This window comes from Gossypium raimondii, chromosome 1 (assembly GCF_025698545.1).
Source record: "Gossypium raimondii isolate GPD5lz chromosome 1, ASM2569854v1, whole genome shotgun sequence".
Lineage (NCBI taxonomy): Eukaryota > Viridiplantae > Streptophyta > Magnoliopsida > Malvales > Malvaceae > Gossypium > Gossypium raimondii.
Window position 1 is genome coordinate 38,901 of NC_068565.1, and position 20,921 is coordinate 59,821.

At 33.2% G+C, this 20,921-nt stretch overlaps 2 protein-coding genes across 2 annotated transcripts; one reads left to right on the top strand and one right to left on the bottom strand.

Annotated features, from left to right (window-relative positions):
• Positions 1-8,295: 8,295 nt before the first annotated feature.
• LOC105772529 (uncharacterized) lies at positions 8,296-9,068 on the bottom strand. Its single transcript, XM_012593833.2, has one exon. The coding sequence runs from the start codon at positions 8,924-8,926 to the stop codon at positions 8,483-8,485; it is 444 nt and encodes a 147-aa protein (XP_012449287.1). The 5' UTR covers positions 8,927-9,068; the 3' UTR covers positions 8,296-8,482.
• A 6,482-nt stretch (positions 9,069-15,550) lies between these two features.
• LOC105772535 (uncharacterized) lies at positions 15,551-16,693 on the top strand. Its single transcript, XM_012593846.2, has one exon. The coding sequence runs from the start codon at positions 15,644-15,646 to the stop codon at positions 16,499-16,501; it is 858 nt and encodes a 285-aa protein (XP_012449300.1). The 5' UTR covers positions 15,551-15,643; the 3' UTR covers positions 16,502-16,693.
• The last annotated feature ends 4,228 nt before the right edge of the window (positions 16,694-20,921 follow it).

Sequence of the window (20,921 nt, forward strand, 5' to 3'; positions counted from 1 at the left end):
GATGATGCCATTGAGGCTATGGTGGTGGCCTTGAAAGGAGAGATTGCGGAGCTCAAGGGTGAACTCACAATCTACAAGGTTGCCTTGGGCAATGGTGGGTTAGCGGCTGCCGTACCTAAGCCCAATATTGATGTTCCCAAGCCCAAGGAGTTTAAGGGAACAAGGTCCGCAAGAGATGTGGACAACTTTTTGTGGGGAATCGAGCAATACTTCTGTGCCAAAGGCATCACGGAGGATGTCACTAAGGTAACTACTACTGCGATGTATTTATCTGACGTTGCTTTGTTGTGGTGGCGTCGTAGGTCCACTGATGTGAGACGTGGTGGACCTAAAATCGAAACATGGGAGGAGTTTCGATGTGAGTTCAAAGCACAGTTTTACCCAGAGTATGCCGAGGATGAGGCTCGGGCAAAGTTGCGTCGGCTTGCACAACAAGGCACTGTGAGGGAGTATGTGCAGGAGTTTAGCGAGCTTATGCTACAAATTGCAGATATGGGGGAGAAAGAGGCATTCTTTTCCTTTATGGACGGATTAAAACCGTGGGCGAAGCAAGAGTTGCAACGCCGAGGAGTTCAAGAACTCACCAAGGCTATGTCAGTAGCAGAATCACTTGCTGAATTTGGTGGGAGGAAAGACAATCCCAATTCTTCTAAACCCAGATTAAAGGGTAATAGTGGGGGAGATAAAGAAAGGCCCACTAGGAACGGCGACGGTAAGAAGCCTTGGGACAAGAGAAAAAGTGGACCTATAAGGTGCTTCCACTGTGAGGGTCCACATATGATCAAGGATTGTCCAAAGAAGGCCGCTCTCAAGGCGATGGAAGCGAAGGGGGAGTCCGATGAGGAGGGTAACAACCTTGGATCGATACTAGGCGGTGTCGAAGATAGAATGAGCCATGGTTTGATGTTTGTAGACATCATTGTGGCCGGTAGAAAATTGAATGCGCTCGTTGACACAGGCGCTTCCGATTTATTCATGTCTGAGGAGGCTGCTTGTAAACTGGGCCTCAAGATAGATAATGAAGGGGGTCGAATCAAAACAGTGAACTCGGAAAGTGTTCCAATCAAAGGGGTTGCAAAGGGAGTGGATCTTCAGCTCGGTAATTGGTCAGGGAAGGTATCCATTAAGGTAATACCACTTGATGACTATGATTTTGTGGTGGGACTAAGCTTCCTTGATTAGGTTAAAGCTCTTATTGCCCCTTCGAGCAATTACATGGTGATCTCGGATGCGAAACATCAATGCATGGTGAAAGTGACAAGGAAGAGAAGCTTTGAGGGAAAAACACTGTCCGCAATTCAGTTTGCTAAAGGTGTACGGAGAAATGAAGTCTCATATTTAGCCACCTTGAAGATCGAAGAGACCGCTGAGTCTGTTAGTGAGACCCCAAAAGAAGTGGGACAATTTTTGCAATCATTCCGAGATGTAATGCCTGCTCAGTTGCCTAAACGTTTGCCACCCAAGAGGGAGGTGGACCACAAAATCGAGTTAGCATCCAATGTGGTGCCGCCAGCAAGGGCCCCCTATCGTATGTCTCCGCCAGAATTAGAAGAGTTGCGGAAACAATTGAAGGAACTTTTGGATGCGGGATTCATTAGACCATCTAAATCCCCATATGGTGCGCCAGTGTTGTTCCAAAAGAAACACGATGGGTCTTTGAGAATATGCATTGATTATCGAGCTCTAAACCAGATCACTGTGAAGAATAGGTACCCTATTCCTCTTATTGCAGATTTGTTCGATCAGCTTGGTAGTGCAAGATGGTTTACCAAGTTAGATTTGAGATCGGGGTATCATCAAGTTCGGATAGCCGAGGGGGACGAACCAAAGACAGCTTGTGTGACACGGTACGGTTCGTATGAGTTCCTTGTGATGCCTTTCGGACTCACGAATGCTCCAGCTACATTCTGCACCCTAATGAATAAGGTACTTCAACCCTTTCTTGATCGTTTTGTGGTTGTTTACCTTGATGACATTGTCGTGTATAGCAAGTCACTCGAAGAGCACATAAAACACTTGAGGGAGGTGTTCCAGACTTTGAGGGAAAATGAGCTATTCGTCAAGGAGGAGAAATGCTCATTTGCCCAACAAGAGGTGTCATTCCTAGGCCACATTGTAGGAAGTGGTAAGATCCGAATGGACAAGAGCAAGGTTCGAGCCATTTCAGAGTGGGAGCCTCCAACCAAGGTAACGGAGCTGAGATCTTTCCTTGGGTTGGCAAATTACTATCGACGCTTCGTCGAAGGCTACTCCAGAATTGCCACTCCCTTGACTGACTGTTGAAAAAGGGGAAGGTATGGGATTGGAATCCGGAATGTGAGAAGGCCTTCAATCAATTGAAGCAAGAAATGACGAGGGAACCTGTACTTGCCTTGCCAGATTTTGCAAAGCCTTATGAAGTACGCACAGATGCATCAGATTATGCTATTGGGGGAGTACTGATGCAAGATGGGCACCCAATTGCTTTCGAGAGTCGAAAGCTTAATGAGACGGAGCGTAGATATACGGTCCAAGAGAAAGAGATGACTGCGGTAGTACACTGCTTGCGCACATGGAGACACTATCTATTAGGTTCCAGGTTTGTGGTCCTTACCGATAATGTTGCCAACAGTTATTTCCTAACCCAGAAAAAGTTGTCTCCCAAGCAGGCTCGTTGGCAGGTTTTACTAGCGGAGTTTGATTTTACAATGGAATATAAACCAGGAAGTGCCAACATTGTGGCTGATGCACTCAGTCGCAAGATAGAATTTGCAGCAATTAGTCAGCCTGAGGGTTCTTTGCTGGAATGCATTCGAGAGGGATTGTCCCATGATCCCACGGCCAAAAATTTGAGTGAGCTTGCCAAAGAGGGAAAAACGAGAAGATTTTGGCTTGATGGGGAGCTATTATACACTCATGGACACCGCCTCTATGTGCCCCATTATGGGAAACTCCGTAAGGAAGTAATGAAGGAGTGTCATGACTCAAAATGGGCAGGCCATCCAGGGATGCATCGCACTTTGGCCCTTTTGGAGGATCGTTATTACTGGCCTCACATGGATGCTGATGTAGAAACCTATGTGAAAACTTGTCTAGTGTGCCAACAAGACAAGGTTGAGTTAAAGACTCCAGCCGGCTTGCTTCAACCCCTGCCAGTTCCAGAAAGGCCATGGGAGAGTTTATCCATGGATTTTATTGTTGGTTTGCCTAAGTCGACGGGTTTGCTAGTATTCTTGTTGTGGTGGATGTGTTTTCAAAGTATGCAACTTTTATTCCGGCGACCAAAGAGTGCCCTGCTGAGGAGGCAGCTCGGTTGTTCCTTAGACACGTGGTGAAATATTGGGGAGTGCCACTGTCTATTATCAGCGATCGAGATGGGCGATTCACTGGCCGGTTCTGGACAGAGTTGTTCAAGTCAATGGGCTCGATTTGAACTTCTCCACTAGTATGCATCCACAAACTGATGGACAAACCGAAAGAGTAAATGCTTTGTTAGAGACATATCTTCGACACTATGTGAGTGCCACACAAAGGGATTGGCCAAAGTTGCTGGATGTGGCCCAATTTTCATACAACTTGCAGCGAAGTGGGGCCACGAATCAAAGTCCATTTGAAATAGTGACGGGTCAACAGCCACTCACACCCAACGCTGTTGTGACCCATTATACAGGACCAAATCCGGCAGCCTATCGATTCGCAAAAGATTGGCAAGAGAAGAATGACTTGGCTAGAGCTTGTTTACATAAGGCAAGTAAGCGTAGCAAGAAGTGGGCCGATCAGAACCGAAGGGATGTACAATTTCAAGTGGGTGACTCAGTCCTTGCTAAACTACACTTGATTTTACGATATACTGGCTTGCATAAGGGTCTTGTGCGAAGGTATGAATGGCCGTTTAAAGTTGTGAAGAGAGTGGGCAAGGTGGCCTACAAGCTGGAGTTGCCACCAAAACTTAAAGTACACCAGTCTTCCATGTAAGCATGCTTAAGCCGTTTCATGGAGATCAAGAGGATCCAAATCGAGGCAAGTCTGAACGAGCACCGATGGGGGTAAAGGTGTCGTACGATCGTAAAGTTGAAAACATTGAGGCAGATCGGATAATTACCACCGACCACGGCATGAGTACTTAGTTCGATGGAAGGGACTTCCTGATAGTGAAGCAAGTTGGGAACCTGCCGAGGCATTATGGCAGTTCCAAGAGAAGATTGACCAGTTCCACAAAGAAGATGCGACGAGGGCGTCGTTAGAACAAGTGGGGGAGAATGTCATGGGTTGCGCATGGGAACACGCAACCATGACGAACTTGTGCGATCCATCGTATTTGAAGGAGGTCATTTGGCCCAACCAAACCGCCCGCTGCTCAAGAGATTAAAAGCCCATCCCAAGAGTCTGATAAATAAGGGAAGAGACCCAAGAATATATGATTATTTAATCTTAGAGTTTTAATTGTATACAGCTTCTAATTATGTCTTAGAGTTCTAATTGTATACAGCTTTTAATTATAGCCTTTGATGTACTTTGAGGCTCAACTATAAATAGAGACATCTTTACTCATTGTAATTCACTCAGTTATTAATAAGAATTTTGAGAGTATTCCCTCAAACTTTTCTCTCAAGTGTTCTTGCTTTTGTTCATCTTTCAAGGCTCGTTCTTACTTCATTCTTCTGCTGTTCTTAGCGAAAATCTTAAGGGAATTCTATTGAATCCTTTATTGTTGTGAGTTAAGTTGACTTGGGCGTTTTTGCTGTTGAATCCTTTTTCTTTGCAAGTTAGGCTGACTTAGGCGTTTTAAGCAGAGAAACTGCCTAAGGCCGCACGAATCGCGTGGGAAAGCTCTAAGTCCGTGACACTAGGAGCTGGGTGAGGGACCGACTATCTAAGGGTGTTTACGTTTTAGGAATTTAGGGATTAGGAATAGGCTTAATTTAATTTTTTATTTGTATTGTTAAATGTTTTTGGTTAAACTACAAAAATCATCACTTAACCACGTCTTTGATTCTATTTTGATGATTCTATTTTTTCTTCAATTTTTAAAATTAAATATTTTAATTATTTCCCATTAATCATCAGAAAGCTAAATTGTGTCTTTTTTTTTTGCCTAATAAAAATTTTAGCTCTATAATATTTATAGATTCTATCAATTTAATCTTAAATCTAAAAATTCAACAAATTTATCTTTTAATATTTACAAAATTTATCATTTTAGTTTAAATTCTAAATTCAATAATTTAACTCTCACTTTACAAAATTTGCCAATTTAATTACATTTCTAAAAATTTAATTTTATTTAAATATTCATTCACATACCTCTAAAACCCGCTAAACAAAAAGAATATTTAACACCATTCGTATCTGTGCTCATATGAACTAATGTCACCCTCGTGATGATGATAAAAAAATTAAGTTGACATAAATTCAACTAATTGTCATAATTTAAATTAATATAATATTATTCAATTAAATTTCTCTCAAAATTAACAGTTTTAAACTATTACTCAATAATTATTTTGAATTTTTTATTTTAAAATATATAGAGACTTAATCTTCGAGTAGAGAAAATAATATAATGTGAAATTTTGATAGAATGAAAAGCCTTGAAAAGCTTTTTTTCGCCTTGTTTTTTTTTTCTTGACTTGTCAATAATTTCCTAACATAGGTGGCCTAAGTATATTAGTCAAACAACCAAAGTCCTACAAAATCTAGTCCAAGAATTGAAAATACCATCTAAACTAAACAAAGTGAGATAACTTTGTCGATTTCATGTTTCATGGGGATGTTCAACTTCATCTCTCTCTCTAATACTTTAAATTATTGAGAATACTTTAGATTTTGTCTCATAAAATGCACCCATGTCATACGACCTAAATCATCAATGAATAAATACCTATTTTGAGCATAAGATAAAGTTTTCTTAGGACCACACACATCGGTGTGAACCAACTCTAGCACTTTTTTGCCTCTCCATGCTCTTTCCTTTGGAAATGGTTGATGGTGTTTTTTGCCAAGCACACAACCTTCAAACACCAGATTTTTCTTCAATTGTTGGCAGCCCATGCACCGTACTCTTTTGAGCAAGTAACTTGAGACCTTTGTAGTTCAAGTGCCCAAGTCTCTTGTGCCACAAACAAGAGTCATTTTCTTCTTTGGCTATCAAATTGATACTTTTCTGGTACTGAAAAAAATAGTGAAAGCTTTTATTATTGGTCATTTTGATTGTAATAACAATTTTTCCTTTTGAAACAAGGATTTTGCACTCTTGATTCTCAAAGGATAGAGAATAATCATGCTCCAATGTTGTCTTTGCCTTGAACTTCAACATATTTACCATTCTCCAATTTGACCTTTAAGCGAAATGTGGAGTTTATGTCGAGAAAAACTTCTTTATCTCTTGTCATATGGTTGCTACAATCATTGTCCAAAAACCATATGTTCTTTTGCTCTTCAAATGCCTTATGGCAAGCAAAGAACAGATTCTCATCATTCTTTCCTTCTTCGGTAAATGTTGCTTGTTGATTACTGAGACGACGGTCTTTTTGCACATGTCCGAACTTCTTGAAATTGTAGCATTGTGGTTTGCCTCTATTCCAATAATCCTTCTCTTCATGGCTATTTTTTTTATAAATTCCACATCATTTACTGGATCCACCATCATTGTCTCGTCTACCATTGTTGTTGCTTCTACCTCATCCACGTGAATTTCTCCCTCTATCTCAACCTCTTCCAAATCTGCCACCTCTAGAAGGCTTGCCTTTGTTTTGTATTAAAGATTTCTCACCATTCTTGAAATCAATGATAAGCTTGGATTATTGAAACATGCTATCAACAGATTTATCTAAATGGCGTAACAATCTTTACTCATAGAATCTTAGTGAACCCATCAACCCTTAAATAGTCATGGTTGACAAATCCTTAGTTTCTTCATTAACTACCACCATAGGATCAATTTTTTCGTCAAGTTGATTAGATTTCTATCAACAACTCTTCTATCATCAATAATGTCCTCATGTGCCTTCATTTGATTCACCAACTTGGACAATTTATTATGATACTTATTTATGCTTTCATGCTCTTTCATTTTTTTTTCTTTCTCAAAATCTCTTTTGAGATATTGAAGTTTAACTACTCTCAATTTTTGTGTCTCCTTTGAATTATTGTTGTTGACTATTTCATGCTTCTTTAGTTTTTTTTTCTCTCTCATGATTGTGGGAAATATGACATGCGAAACTCCTCTTTAGATCATCTTGAGAACTCTGACATTCGTAATCTTCTCATTCTTTAATTCTTCAAGTTGTTCTTCATCTTCTGGATCTTGATAGCCCTCCTTGACTACTCCAATATATTCAAGGAAGTGAATAATGTATCTATTTTGACTGTTCAAAAATCACAATTTTTGCCATAGATGATAAGAACTTGAACATTATTGTAGATTGTGCTTGTAGAAGTCATGATTAATTTTATTTTCACACACACTCACATTACAGGAACCTCTAGCTATTGATACCATTTAGTTGGAGAGGATTCTAGAGTCAGTGAAAGGAAGAAACACTAAACATGGAATGAATACTTTTCTCATGTCATATTTTTTTTATCTCTTACTTTTGTACTTTCTCATAATGGTTTCATCACTTACAACCTTTATAACTGTTGTATGTGATTATTAATTTCAATATATGCATCTAATAATTAATGTGTATCTAGTACATACATGCATCTTAGATAAATACTTTCATGCACGATTATTAGATCCCCGAGATTCATCCATTCTTAACACATTGATTACATGACAGCAAATTATCCAACAATTTCTTCAAAAAAGACCATTAATTTCTTTCTATACATATATTTTCTTTCAGCTGTATAGTGCGTGTAGGGTAGGGGGTGTGCGAATAAAGCATAAAGTGTAGGAAGAGATGGAAGTGATCCCTGCAAACTATCATTTAATTAATAAGCAAAATAAAAGCATCCAAAGAGTTGGAAAAGCCAAAAAAATTATCCTCAATTGTGTTGCTTAAAGGATATGAGAATGGGTTCAATCAACTCTTTATCGGACTTTGGGTTGGAGTTTGGATTTCAATGGAGGATTACTGGTTCTGAAAAAGCATTCCATAATCATAGAGTAACAACCATTAGGGTATAATCAATTCAAAAGATCTAATGATCTGAGTACTGAAGAAACAGTATGTAGTATTAATTAAGCACAGGGGAATCTAGATACAGTACTGTATCCAAACCCTCTTTTTGCAGCTTTTAATTAAGATATTGGAAGAATCTGTGAGTGACATTAGCCTAGTTCATCAAGTAATTCAAGTCAAAAAACAATGAAGGAAATAGCTTTCTAAGCTTCATGTTGCCTGCGGCCAGTTTTCTTATTCCTGGAGAAATCCAGATTCAGTTCATGGATTTTAATTACTTTTTATGAAAAACATACTGTGACATGAAAGAAAGAAAACCCAGAACAAGGGGGTTTTCAATTATATTATATGAAAGATACAACAAGAGCTTCATTTCATGAAGGATGAACCTTTTTAGAAGAAAGTCCTTTCCAAGCAGATTTCATAGAAGCAGTAGCAGAATTAAGTGCAGCCTCAACGTACTTTTTGGAGGCGATAGCGGCAGCTTTTTCCATTAGGTTTCCCATTTTTCTAGCCTTGTCGGCTGTGTCTTCCAGGTCCTTCAGTTCAGCCTTTGCCATGCGTTCCATTTCCTCCTCCAACCGCCTAAACTCATCCATCGCAGCTTCCATGACTGAGTCAAGATAACCCTCAGCTTGCTGCATGCTTGTTTCAGCTTCTTTCACTTCCTCTTCTTGTTCAAGCTCCATAGCTGCCCATGCCTTGTATGATTCAATCTCAAACAGCTTCATTAGGTCTTCTATGTTGGATGGATCAAAGTTCTTGTCTTGTAATGCTTGATCTGAGAGGAAGGTGAATTCAGAGAGCAGAGCTTCCATTTTTTTTTTTTTTTGGAGGGGATCTTGGTGTGAACACAAGCACAGATCTAGCTACCAAATAATGTTAGAATGAGAAACAAAACCAATTAATGGAATAAAAGATGTCTACTTTACTCCTATATGCCATGTCTGCTCAAAATTACAACTAAAAATTAATTGTAAAATCCCGAATTTAACTAGGTTGAATTATTCTAAAGATAATAAAAGTAAATGCTAGTGGACATACATTCTCGAATATAAATTCGTATTTTAGAAATGACATTATTAAAGGTTAACTATGAATTTTAAATATGGATAATATAACATACATTAAAAATATTAAAAATATATAAAAGAATATTTTAGAAAGAGTTTAAAATCATGGATGGATTTTAAATTTTATTTTATTTTAAATAATAATCCATGATTAAAATTTATCTTTAAAATGTTGCCTTCTCGAGGATTAAAATAAAAAATATATATTTATTTCTTTTTACCAACCAAATTAGCTAAGGGTTGCGGATAGTGTAGGGATTGGATGGCTTTCCTCATCTGAAAATCAATGGAGGATAGGAGAGGAATCTTAAGATACTGAAAAGTAGGGCCATGCACTTTTCATATAGTCAAGCCTCAACTCTGTTGCCTTTATAAAAAATTCCATGGCCAATAGTAAAGCTTTCGATAGTTATGAATAATTTAAACTTTTAGGTGTATGATTTTCGAAGAAGGCTGATCAGCACATTGGACTTTATTTGGGTGGCCGTTGTAACACCCAAATCAAACGAAGAGGTACGTACGGATCTGGTTATTTTCGATCAAAGGCCGCCCATGATTTTGTGCCTAAGTTTAAAGCCCCGAAACAAATGAAGATTAAGGTTTCAGTTTTTGGGCTTGCTTTCTAATTCATGTCCCGGCCCCCTTCTAAAACATTGACATTTCACAGACGCGTCCATCCGCTATTTCTTCATTTGAACAGTCGTTAATGTCCAATAATTCTAAGCTGAAGTTGCTTGAGGCGATGAAATAGGCAGGAAGCAATGGAGTAGTATATAGTAAACAACAAGCAGCTCCTCTTGTCTACAGTACATGTGTCGGCGGCTGGTATTGAAATTAGAGACTTGTATGACAAGGCAATAACTCAATGTCTTCACTGCAAATGTGAAAGTTGGATGTCGATCGACAACGTAAAAAGGATTAGCATTGCATCCAAATACACTGTTTGTTGTTGGGTTTGAAATTTTCCGACTCTCAATTTCTAATTTTATGTTACAAGCCAGTGCAATTAATGTTGACATTTAACAAATTGAATTGAGTTAGTTGATATGCCATGCAAGGGGATTAGATATAATTACGTGAGCATTAATTGAGTAATTCCAAAGTTTGTAGGGATATGATTAAGTGCAACAATCACAATGGACGGTGAAGATCAAATGAGCTAAAACTTGGTGCAGATTTTATATCGGTCATAGATAGACATCTGAAAAATATACATGGGAGAATGATATTGTATTTTAAATTAGGGTAGGGTAATCAGTGGATTGGAAAGCATTAGCTGTTTATCATCTTATGAATCTCCCCCTTCACCTCCAAGCATCTCATTATAATTATAAATTACAGAGTGGCCGGGGATCCACCACCATTAGGCATTATTTTCAGTGGCTTTCAGCAGGCCAGGGTATGGACAGTAGGGAAGGGCCAGTTTCTGCTCCACTTGCGCATGCAGTCTATGTATAGCATTTAATTATATATTTGTGAATGGTGGTTAGTTTCGACGTCGATATACCATGTTTTTGAATCTTCTTCGTTTTCCGTTTAATTAATATATCGCTGCTAGTTGAAAGGTGCGGACGTTGTTTTTGCGGATCACCTGCAAATGTATCATTTTCCAAGAGGCAAAGCAAGCAACGTAGAGTAGAGATGGAAGGAAGATGAAGTGGTGTGGCCAAAGGCAGCTATATAGTTGGCACTTGAAGGCAATGGCATCTTAATTACTTGTGTGTTTTTCAGCAACTATAAATGTAATGTCGAATATTAGTTAGATGATGTAGGGTAAAGGGCCACATGCACTTCGCTGCATGCTATCCTTCCCTTGGCCGACATCATTCAGAATTTCTTCATTGGTTGGAATATGTGCAGACGGGGACGGAGGCTGAGGGTCTCTTTCTCCCTCATCTTTAAACTAATTATTTAAAACCTAACTTAACAAGGGGACGAGAACTATCCCTCCTTTCTCTTTTCATTCATGCTACACTAACATTTTATATATTTTATTAAAGTACCATTATAATATAACAAACATAGTGTATGTATATTTTTTTAAGATCTTAAACCATTTGATAAATTTCACTCCGTTTTTATTTTAATGAGAATGGAGCAATTATATCACTATGAGTTATGACAAAGGGCAAGCGAAACATTCATTTTTTTTTTCAGCTTTTTCCCGACAAAGTATTTATTTTACGGTTTCAAGTCCCAACTGTTTGATAGCTTCTCTATATATACCAATATTATTATTACGTTGCCAGTTCCGGATCGACTTCCTTTTTTGTTTTGGGTTTTTTTAATTTATATATGATTAGAAAAAAAAAAGAGTTAAAATTGCGTGTGAAATGCACGTTTGATTAAAAAATGTAAAATAGATATGGATAAAGAAATTCGTGATTGTTATGCAGTTGGGGACATTATTTAAAGTGTAAGTTAGACTTTAAACTCAACGTATTATTTCTATACATTAATTAAATCACTCTTATCATTAAGATTTTCTTTTGAAATATGCTTCAAATCTTCAATAATAAATAAAATTTTGATATATTTTGAGATTTTCAAACAATAGATTTCTATACACATAATGTGTGTTTGATTGATATTCAACATGACCTAATCTTCTCAACTGCTATTTAAAATTTTCAAAATAATGTAAGAACTAATCCAAAATTTTCCGGACAAAAACATTTTAACATGTATGACAAATACACAAAATGATGTTCCATATTGTAAAAGATTCTTTTGGTTAATCGAGGAAACATTACATATCAGTAAAATAAGGTGTCATTGAGAGATGACAAAATGGAAGATTGGATCAAACTTGGAAAATAATGTTGGAACATTTTAAAATATCTATAGTGTTCCAATAATTATAAATGAGATGTTATTAATCAAATGCTGTCATTATTTATAGTGATTAGTTATGTTTCTTAAATTCAATAGTTATGTTACTTGATTATTAACAAATACTATCTAGTTGAATAATTTATATTTACTACTAAAGATATTACTATCCATTTAGATAATTTTATCCCTATAAAGAGACATGAGACATCCTATAAATAGGAGTAGAATTTCATTGGTATGAAACACCCAAAAACATTGAAACAAATTTTCTTTTTCTATTTTCTCACCATCTTTTATATTTCTAGATTGCTATATAAAGAATTATTGTAGAAATTCTCTATAAAAATTGATATCCTTCCTGTATTCTGCTTAGTGCTCAACGAACTATTTCTATTACTGCAAAATGTAGACATTCATTGGACTTCATTGTATCCTCGAGACTTATTTGCCCATAATTCTTTTGCACACCATAATATAGGTGGAGACAAATAGAACCTTAAAGAAAGTGACATTGATACATGCCTTGAAGCCTTTATTAATTTCTCATAAACTTATTTTTATCTCCACACCCTAGCAAACAAGTATAGTGGCAGGTAGTGGTGATGGAAACAATTAGGGGCTGAAAAAGATGAGAGCTACGGTAGTTATTATGATCGTAGAAAGAAAGTTGTACAGAGAATTTTTAAAGCATTCAAGTTTGCCAAACGATTCAAAAGTCTCCTCAAATGAAACAAGTGGCATATTTGATAGGATGCGGGAGAGATATAGGTTAAGTCACAAGAATGTGTTAAGAATAACGGGTACTGAAAGTGAATGAAATCACGTTCATGTTACTTATAGTGAGTAATTAGGGAGAAGTTATGAAGATAGTGGATATAATAGTAGATTTGTGAAACTCATTTTGGTAAGAAAATTACTACTTGCAAACTTAAGTGTAAGTGCACAATTTAATCAACAAGGAAAGGGAGAGAAAAAACATTAGTACTCAAAAAGAAGAAGAAGTAAGAAGTAGAACTCTTAATGTATTTTAGCCTCCAAATCATACTTTTCAAAATATCCTAATAGTAAAGCGAAATTAAGAATACTGTAAACCCTTTTAAACTTAACTCTACAGCTTTTGCGTTTAATAATATAGATGTATGGTTAGGCTTTCAATCGGACATATCTTTTATTTTGATAATGAAATGAAAGAAAAAACATTAAATGTGGCAGGGATATCTAACCGATTAAAATAGTGATATATATTCTGTAACTTTGATTTATATGCCTTGACTGATTGAGAAGTGTCAAAATCATGAATAAACCCCATTTATAAAAACCCTGTTACTCCAAATATATTTGATGTAACAGTGGTTTGAATAGTAACAAATTTCTAAATTTTTAATTAAAATTTTTTTAATTGTGTATCTAAATTATGTATTAAATATCAATTTCAATATTATGTGGGATATTTTTGTGGATCAAATTAAAAATATATGTCACGACCTGTCAGTCGTTAATGTACTATCACTTACTTAAGTTGCATCACGGTAGTGACATAATACTAATATTATTCTTTGGGTACCTATCAGCCTCTCAAAGTTTTGTCACCCGAAGGTGCGCCTCCTAAGTTTGAAACAAAGACCTCCTACATATCAGTGTTTTTCACAACCTAGGTTAGATCAAATGGTGCCATAATTGAGAATTGACTCGAAAGTTCTAATTTCAAATCTGAAGAGGTATACCTTCGGGTGAGCTAATCTTGAAGGATTGGTGGACACTTGAAGATGACAGCATTTGTATTATGCCATGACGCTAGAGTAATCCGACTCAACGAAGTGTTAGTATATATTGGTCGACGGATCAAGACATAAAAAGGTACCTTTTACAGCCAAATAATGGGACGTGCCACGATTGCAAAAAGGACTCCTATATAGGGAGATTATGAGTTCGAACTTAAGGAGATGCATCTTAAAGTTACAAAACTTTGACGTGCCAGTGATGCCTAAAGAGGATGATATTTGTATTATGCTCACAACGCTTACGGAGCACAACCAAGAGAAGGGGTAGTACCTTGCTGGTTGGTAGGTTCTAAGTACACTTGTGTTGTACCTATCATATATATATATATATGGTAGATTGGATCTAGTTTGTTAAAACAACAAATAATTAAAAGAAGTAATTTTTTTATTAATGTCTTCAAATTATTCATGTAATAGGTACACACATATTTATAGTTTTACTCATATGTTTTAAATATATTCATATTAGATTTGAAATAACATTTAACTCTCAAAACTAATGACAAGAGCAATGAAAATTTTAATTTATACAACATTGACACTTTAATAACTCAATTAAAACGATTTTAAATTTGTAGGCAAATTTAAAATCTATACATATATAATTTTAGATGTATAAGTTGAGCTCTAGTGTATTTGTATGTATAAATATATATATTTTAATATTCAACTTTATAGTTAATTATTAATGCTTAATTCGAATTTTTAAAAGGGATTTTAAATTTTAAAACACATATTTAATTTCACAATAATCTAACCAGGTTGAGTTGCTTTGACCGAACGAACTCAATTGCGTAAAATTGTCTCTACTAGTTGAGACTTATGGTAGGTGTTACCGAGTAAAATATAGCAAAACTACACTAGCAATGGCTTGGAATATGTTTTTGTTACTCAATAATTATAAAATGTTTACTCAAATATTATTAGTATATATTTTCAGTTGCTCAATGAAATAGTTACTCAACTATTCTTCTTTTTTTTTTTGTCATCATCTAACTAATAGTGAAAACTTTAAAATTGACATAATAATAATTTTAACTGTTAACATTTATAAATTATGTCAATTTATTCTTGGTTCAAACGAATTTAACTATCAACATTTATAAATTATGTCAATTTAATCTTGATTCTAAAACGAATTTAACCTCAACAAATTCACATTGTGTAATTATGACTCTATTTTTTTTTTGCACTTTTATTTTCTTTGTGACATTTAGTGTTAATTTTAAAAGAACAAGAAAAGTTGAAAATTATTATTTTAGATTTTTAAGTTTTTTTGTATATTTTCAATCAAATTTACTTCATAAATGTGTCTTTTTTAACATTTTAGTTGAAAGGGACATAAATAAAAGCAAAACTCTAAGACCAAATTATGTAATGTGTAAATTTTGAGAGTTAATTTTTTAGATTTAAGATAAAATTGACACAATAAATAAATCATAAGAGTTAAAATTACTATTATTTTCATAACTGGGTCACAAAAATTTCACCAATAATTAAATATTAATTTTATAACTTTTCATACTTATATAACTTTTCATACTTAGATAAATAAATAAAAATTTACTACCCAAAAATCTATATACTAACGAGTTACAAGAGGGGTAGGCTAATTACCCCCTATAGCCGGTAATGAAATCATTACTGGCGGACCTTTATCCATAAATGATAACAATCATAAACATGAATGCAGTGGCAAGTTGCTGGATCAATGATATCCAGTACCAGTAGGCAGTTGAGGTATAGAACAAATTGGATCATAAGTAACTTTTCAGTGCTTAAAAAGGCAATCCCCACTCCTTTTTCCTGCAGCTTTATTAATTGACGTAGTACAGGCAGCAGCAAGATGGAAGTTCCCTTTTTCCCAACCCTTTTCTCCTGTATCAAAGACTTGGTGGTGCAACAAGCCTTGTTCTCAACCTTGGAGGATTGGCTAGTGAAGCATCCCAAAATCCTCCAGTTTTCATGGGAAAATGGCCAAACACCAGCCTCCTCTCACCGCTTCCTCACCCTCACTGTCTTGTCTTACATCTCTTTCACATTCGTTCTCTCCCAACTATCTCGCCCTTCAGTTTCACGTCCACTCCTCAAATCAATCGCAGCTGTCCACAACATCTTCCTCCTTACCCTTTCTTTCATCATGGCCCTGGGTTGCCTGGTTTCCATCTTCTCCCAGGTGCCTAACTTCAACACCCTCGTTTGCTTCCCTAGGGGTACATCCCCATCGGGCCCTCTCTTTTTCTGGGCATACATCTTCTACCTCTCCAAGATTGTTGAATTCATGGACACCCTTTTGATCATCCTCAGCGGATCCATGAAGAGGCTATCCTTCCTTCACGTCTACCATCACTCCATGGTGGTCATCATGTGTTATATTTGCTTAGACAGTGCTCAGTCCTCCGTACCCATGGTGCTGGTCACCAACTGCGTGGTGCACGTCGTAATGTACACCTATTACCTGTTGTGCACCCTGGGGATGCACCCCAAGTGGAAGAAAATGGTGACGGATTTTCAACTAGTGCAGTTCTGGTTAAGCTTTTTGATCATGGCCATGCTTGTGTTCTACCACTTCACTGCTTCTGGCTGCTCTGGGATTCTGAGTTGGTGTTTCAATGCAGCCTTCATCGTCTCTCTTCTCTACTTGTTCTCAGACTTTCATGCCAAGAGTTACTCCACCAATGCCAAGGTCTTCAAGGGTAACTAATAATTAATTAAACTACCTTTTCTTTTCTTTTCTTTTCGTTTTCATTTTTATATGTAGTTATTGTTTCAGAGTGATTCATCAGTTGAAGAAAAAAATGAACATAATTGTCATAAATTCCTTTTACGATTTCAATTCTTCGGTGTGCATATGTATCTTAATATCAATTAATTGAAGAGATTCATTGTTAATTTATATTTTATGTTTTTACTGTAAATGCATGATTAAACAGTTCCTGCTGCATGCAATTGTATTATATTATCGTTTCTAATGACGAAGAAAATGGAACAACCGTGAAGTGAAAAAAAAAAAAAGGTTGATGAGAAAAATAAATCAAGGCGGACATAGAACTTGTTGTCGCAGTCAACATTAAATATGGTAAGCAGGTGAGTTAATAAGTTTGACAGGTACTCACCAAAAATTAACTTGTACCTTTTATCGTCATATATATTATTTAAGATATTGCATGCTTTTGTCGTTTTCATTACACCAATATTTTATGTCTAGTAAGATTTGGAACAACACCTCATGATTCATCCATTAAATTCCAATTTAGCGTTATATAAGTTTTTTTTCTTAGAGAATATTAAGAAAATCCAGTGTCATATATACACAACATGAAATAAATTTTGGTAATAAAAAATTTGAGAGTAGGGCACCAAATTATAGTCCAGTATTTCAAATTAATTTGGTTATAAGGTCAACAATCAATTATGCAAATGATGTAAACCTAAGACACTACTTTATCACATGTATTGTTTCTACTGATTAGTTTTAATCAATTGAAGTTAATTGGAAATAAAATAAAGTAATTGATTATGAAATTGATAGAGACAACAGGTCAACCAAATGAATTATTTTTCCTATATTAAATTATAAAACATTCAAAATGTAGTTATGACACACGAATAAGATTTATATAAAATATATATATTTATTAAAATTTTATATGAAAATCAAATCAAATGAAATTGAAGTTTTAAAATTATAATGTTTATGGTGAAATCAAGTAACATCTAAAACAATCATTAAAAAATTGGAGATTAATAAGTTAGAATTGTTTGGAGAGATGTTACTGAAAATGAAAATTACTTTGACGAAAATCATATTATTATATTTTTAATATGAGAGCTTCAATCTTATTAGATTTATAATTTTACTTTATATTATCTTTAATTAATATTATAATTATAATTTATAATGATAATTATTTATTATTTATTATTTATTATTATTATTTTAAAATTTCATAACCTTCGTTATTTACGGTTTGTTTAAGGTTACACACAAAATTAATGAAAAATTATAACCTCTGTTGCTTGAGGTTTGCTTAAGGTTGTACACAAAATTAATGAAAAATTATAACCTTCATCACTTATGACTTGTATTATAAAAGGTAAAAATCAAGACAAATTAATTCATCGTGTTTTTCTTCATCAAATCGATAGACGACTTCAATTAAACATTAGATAAATCTCTATTGATTTTAGTTTGCATAATCTGAAAAACTTCAATTTTAAATTTGATCCAATTTGAATTTAAATTTTATTTAATAAAATATTTATATTATTTTAAATTAGAAAATATATTTAAAAAGTAAAAAGACAGATTTAATATTAAAATTAAAATTAATGTTTTAACTTAATTAAATTTAAATATTAATATTTAATTTGGTAATTTTAATATATTAAAATCCCAAATAATTTTATCTATTAATGTACAATTACAAATTAAATCAACTTTATGCTCAAAATAATTTTTTAATATATATATATGAATTATAAAAATAGAATTGTTCTAAGTTTTATTCCAAAATCAAAGTGTTAAAATAGGATGCATTTCTTATATTAATATTTTATTTTCATATTAAAATAATAAAATGTAAATTAAAATGAGTTGAAATTTAATAAATATTAAATTACACTTTCTAATTAACTCCAATTGCATATTGATTGTCATTAGGATTATCTAATCACATATTATTTTTATAATACAAATATGAGAAAATATTTAGTACATCAGTGAAATTTTAACTTTCACAAGTAAAGTTAGAGAGTTTAACAAGTTATAGGATAGAGTAAAATATTTAAAAAAGAATCATATAACAAAATTTTAAGGTTGTTTGTGAAATAAATAAAAAATACACTACCACTATAACAAATACTAACCTTGCAAATATATTTACAATATAAAATGTTTTAAAACATTAAGAGTAAATTAAAAATAATAATAATAATAATAATAATGTGCAACGTGTGTGAGGCTAAAACTAATATATATATAAAATACAAAGTAAAAAAAGGACTAAACTAGGTTTAAGTTTTGAGTATTAGAGTTCAAGCTTGATTCATATTTTAAATGAGTCTAATATTTTATTTAAAACTATTTTTAAACTTCATAATTTTATTCAAATGTATTTATTATATAAAATCAAATTCTTTTGGGAGTCATTAGGAATTAATAAGGATAATTTAGGTAGTAAAAGTTAAAGACAATTATATATTTTGGAAAAATAATTATTTTAAAATTTAATAAAACTAACTCCCTTTTAGTAATTAGGAATTAATAAGCACAATTTAGACATTAAAATTTTAGATAATTGAAATTTTTAATTACTTATTTTAAAATTTTTATTCCATTTTAATTATTTGTATTTAAAATTTTTTAAGTCCAAATGAAATTATTTATGCTTAATTAATTAATCTTTTACCAAAAATATTTTTAAAATTTTTAATAATTTAATAATTTTATTTTAATATAAAAAATCTATATTCCAAGAATTTACATACCAAAATGTATATAAAAAATTAAATAGTAAGTTGATGTTTTTAAAGGAAAAGGTGAGTAAAAATAAAATATTTTTAAGATTATTAAAAGAGATAATATCTATATGTAATAGTATCAAGATCGATGATCGAGATCGTGATCGTATCTATATGTATTAATATGATATTTACTTTTGTTTTCTTCTAAATTTAAATTGGTTAGTTTCTTTACTTTTACTAAATATATTATTATAAAAAATTTAATAAATTTTCAATTCAACTTTAATTTCAGCTACACATTTTGTATATGGTAATATTTGTTATTAAGAATATTTGATATATTAATTAGCTTTTCAGTTACAAGTTTTTTTTATAAATAGTTTGTTTTGTTCCATCATATTATTTTATCCTAATTTTCGTTTGATCGTAATTTTATCTTTATTTTTAATTTTTTCTCTATTAAGAGGTTAGTTTTTAAATGGATACACGTGTTTACATGCTATTTTTAAATAAATTATTAGTTTTTTTTAATCTATTTCTTTGTTTTTCAATGTCAAGCTCGAGTCTAAAACTTTTTATTTTTGAATTGAGAGTATAGTTTTTCTTTCTAGTCCTCATCGTATTCTAACATAAAAATTAAAATCCATTAATAACACTATTTACTAATATTATACAAATATATATCCAAAATAGATTACAAGATTTCCTTTTATGTCCATTTTAATATTTTTTATAATAATTCCATGTAGGGGAAAAATCAGGATTTTATTGTTTGAAGTTTAGATGAAGCATTTCTCTTTTCCATTTTCTTACTCTTTTGTTATTCTCAATATTTATTGTTGCACGTGAAAAGTTATTGGTGCTACTGCCCAGCTTTGGATATCATTCTATATTTAAATTGGGTATGAATTATTATAGGTATATTTCATTTATATGATTTGACATGTTGATGGCATATTTTATAAAATCATATCAATTTTCTATATAAGGTAAAATTGTATTTTATTTTCTTTTTTTATTACATATCCATTATTGATAGTAGTGACTATTTTTTTTGTTGGTGTTTTTCAAAGAGATAAACGATTAGTTATGAAATATGCTCTATTGTTAATAAAGGCAATGGAAGAAGATTGGATTTGAGTTGTTGGACTAAAAATTTCAAAATTGACTTAAAAGAAGAAGTCAAACAGATTTAAAAATAATAGTAAAGAAAAATACAGAAACAACTAAAAGAAAAAATTAAGAACAAAGAATAAAGATTTAAAACAATAAATAAATAAAACGAAAATTAAAAATGTGGTTTAAAAATCGATTGATATAATGGCTAGATGAATAAGTGTCCAATTGAACTATTTGAGACCAAAATCACACAACAAATTCAAGTAATAACTCTAATGGAACTCTAATTAATCTAAATAAAATAAAGAGTTATATGATAAGCAAGTTCTGATGAAAATTCCTATTACATAGTGAGATGACAAGTAATGGATTTTGATAACAATTTTTATTAAATTGGGAAGTGATAATGTAGTGAATTAATTTGGTAAAAGTTTTGTTCTTGTCAATCCATGAAAAGATAAAAGTAATAAATTATGGTAATAATGAATCATATAAATATGGAATTATCTGTTATTAAAATATGCTCTGCTGATTATTAA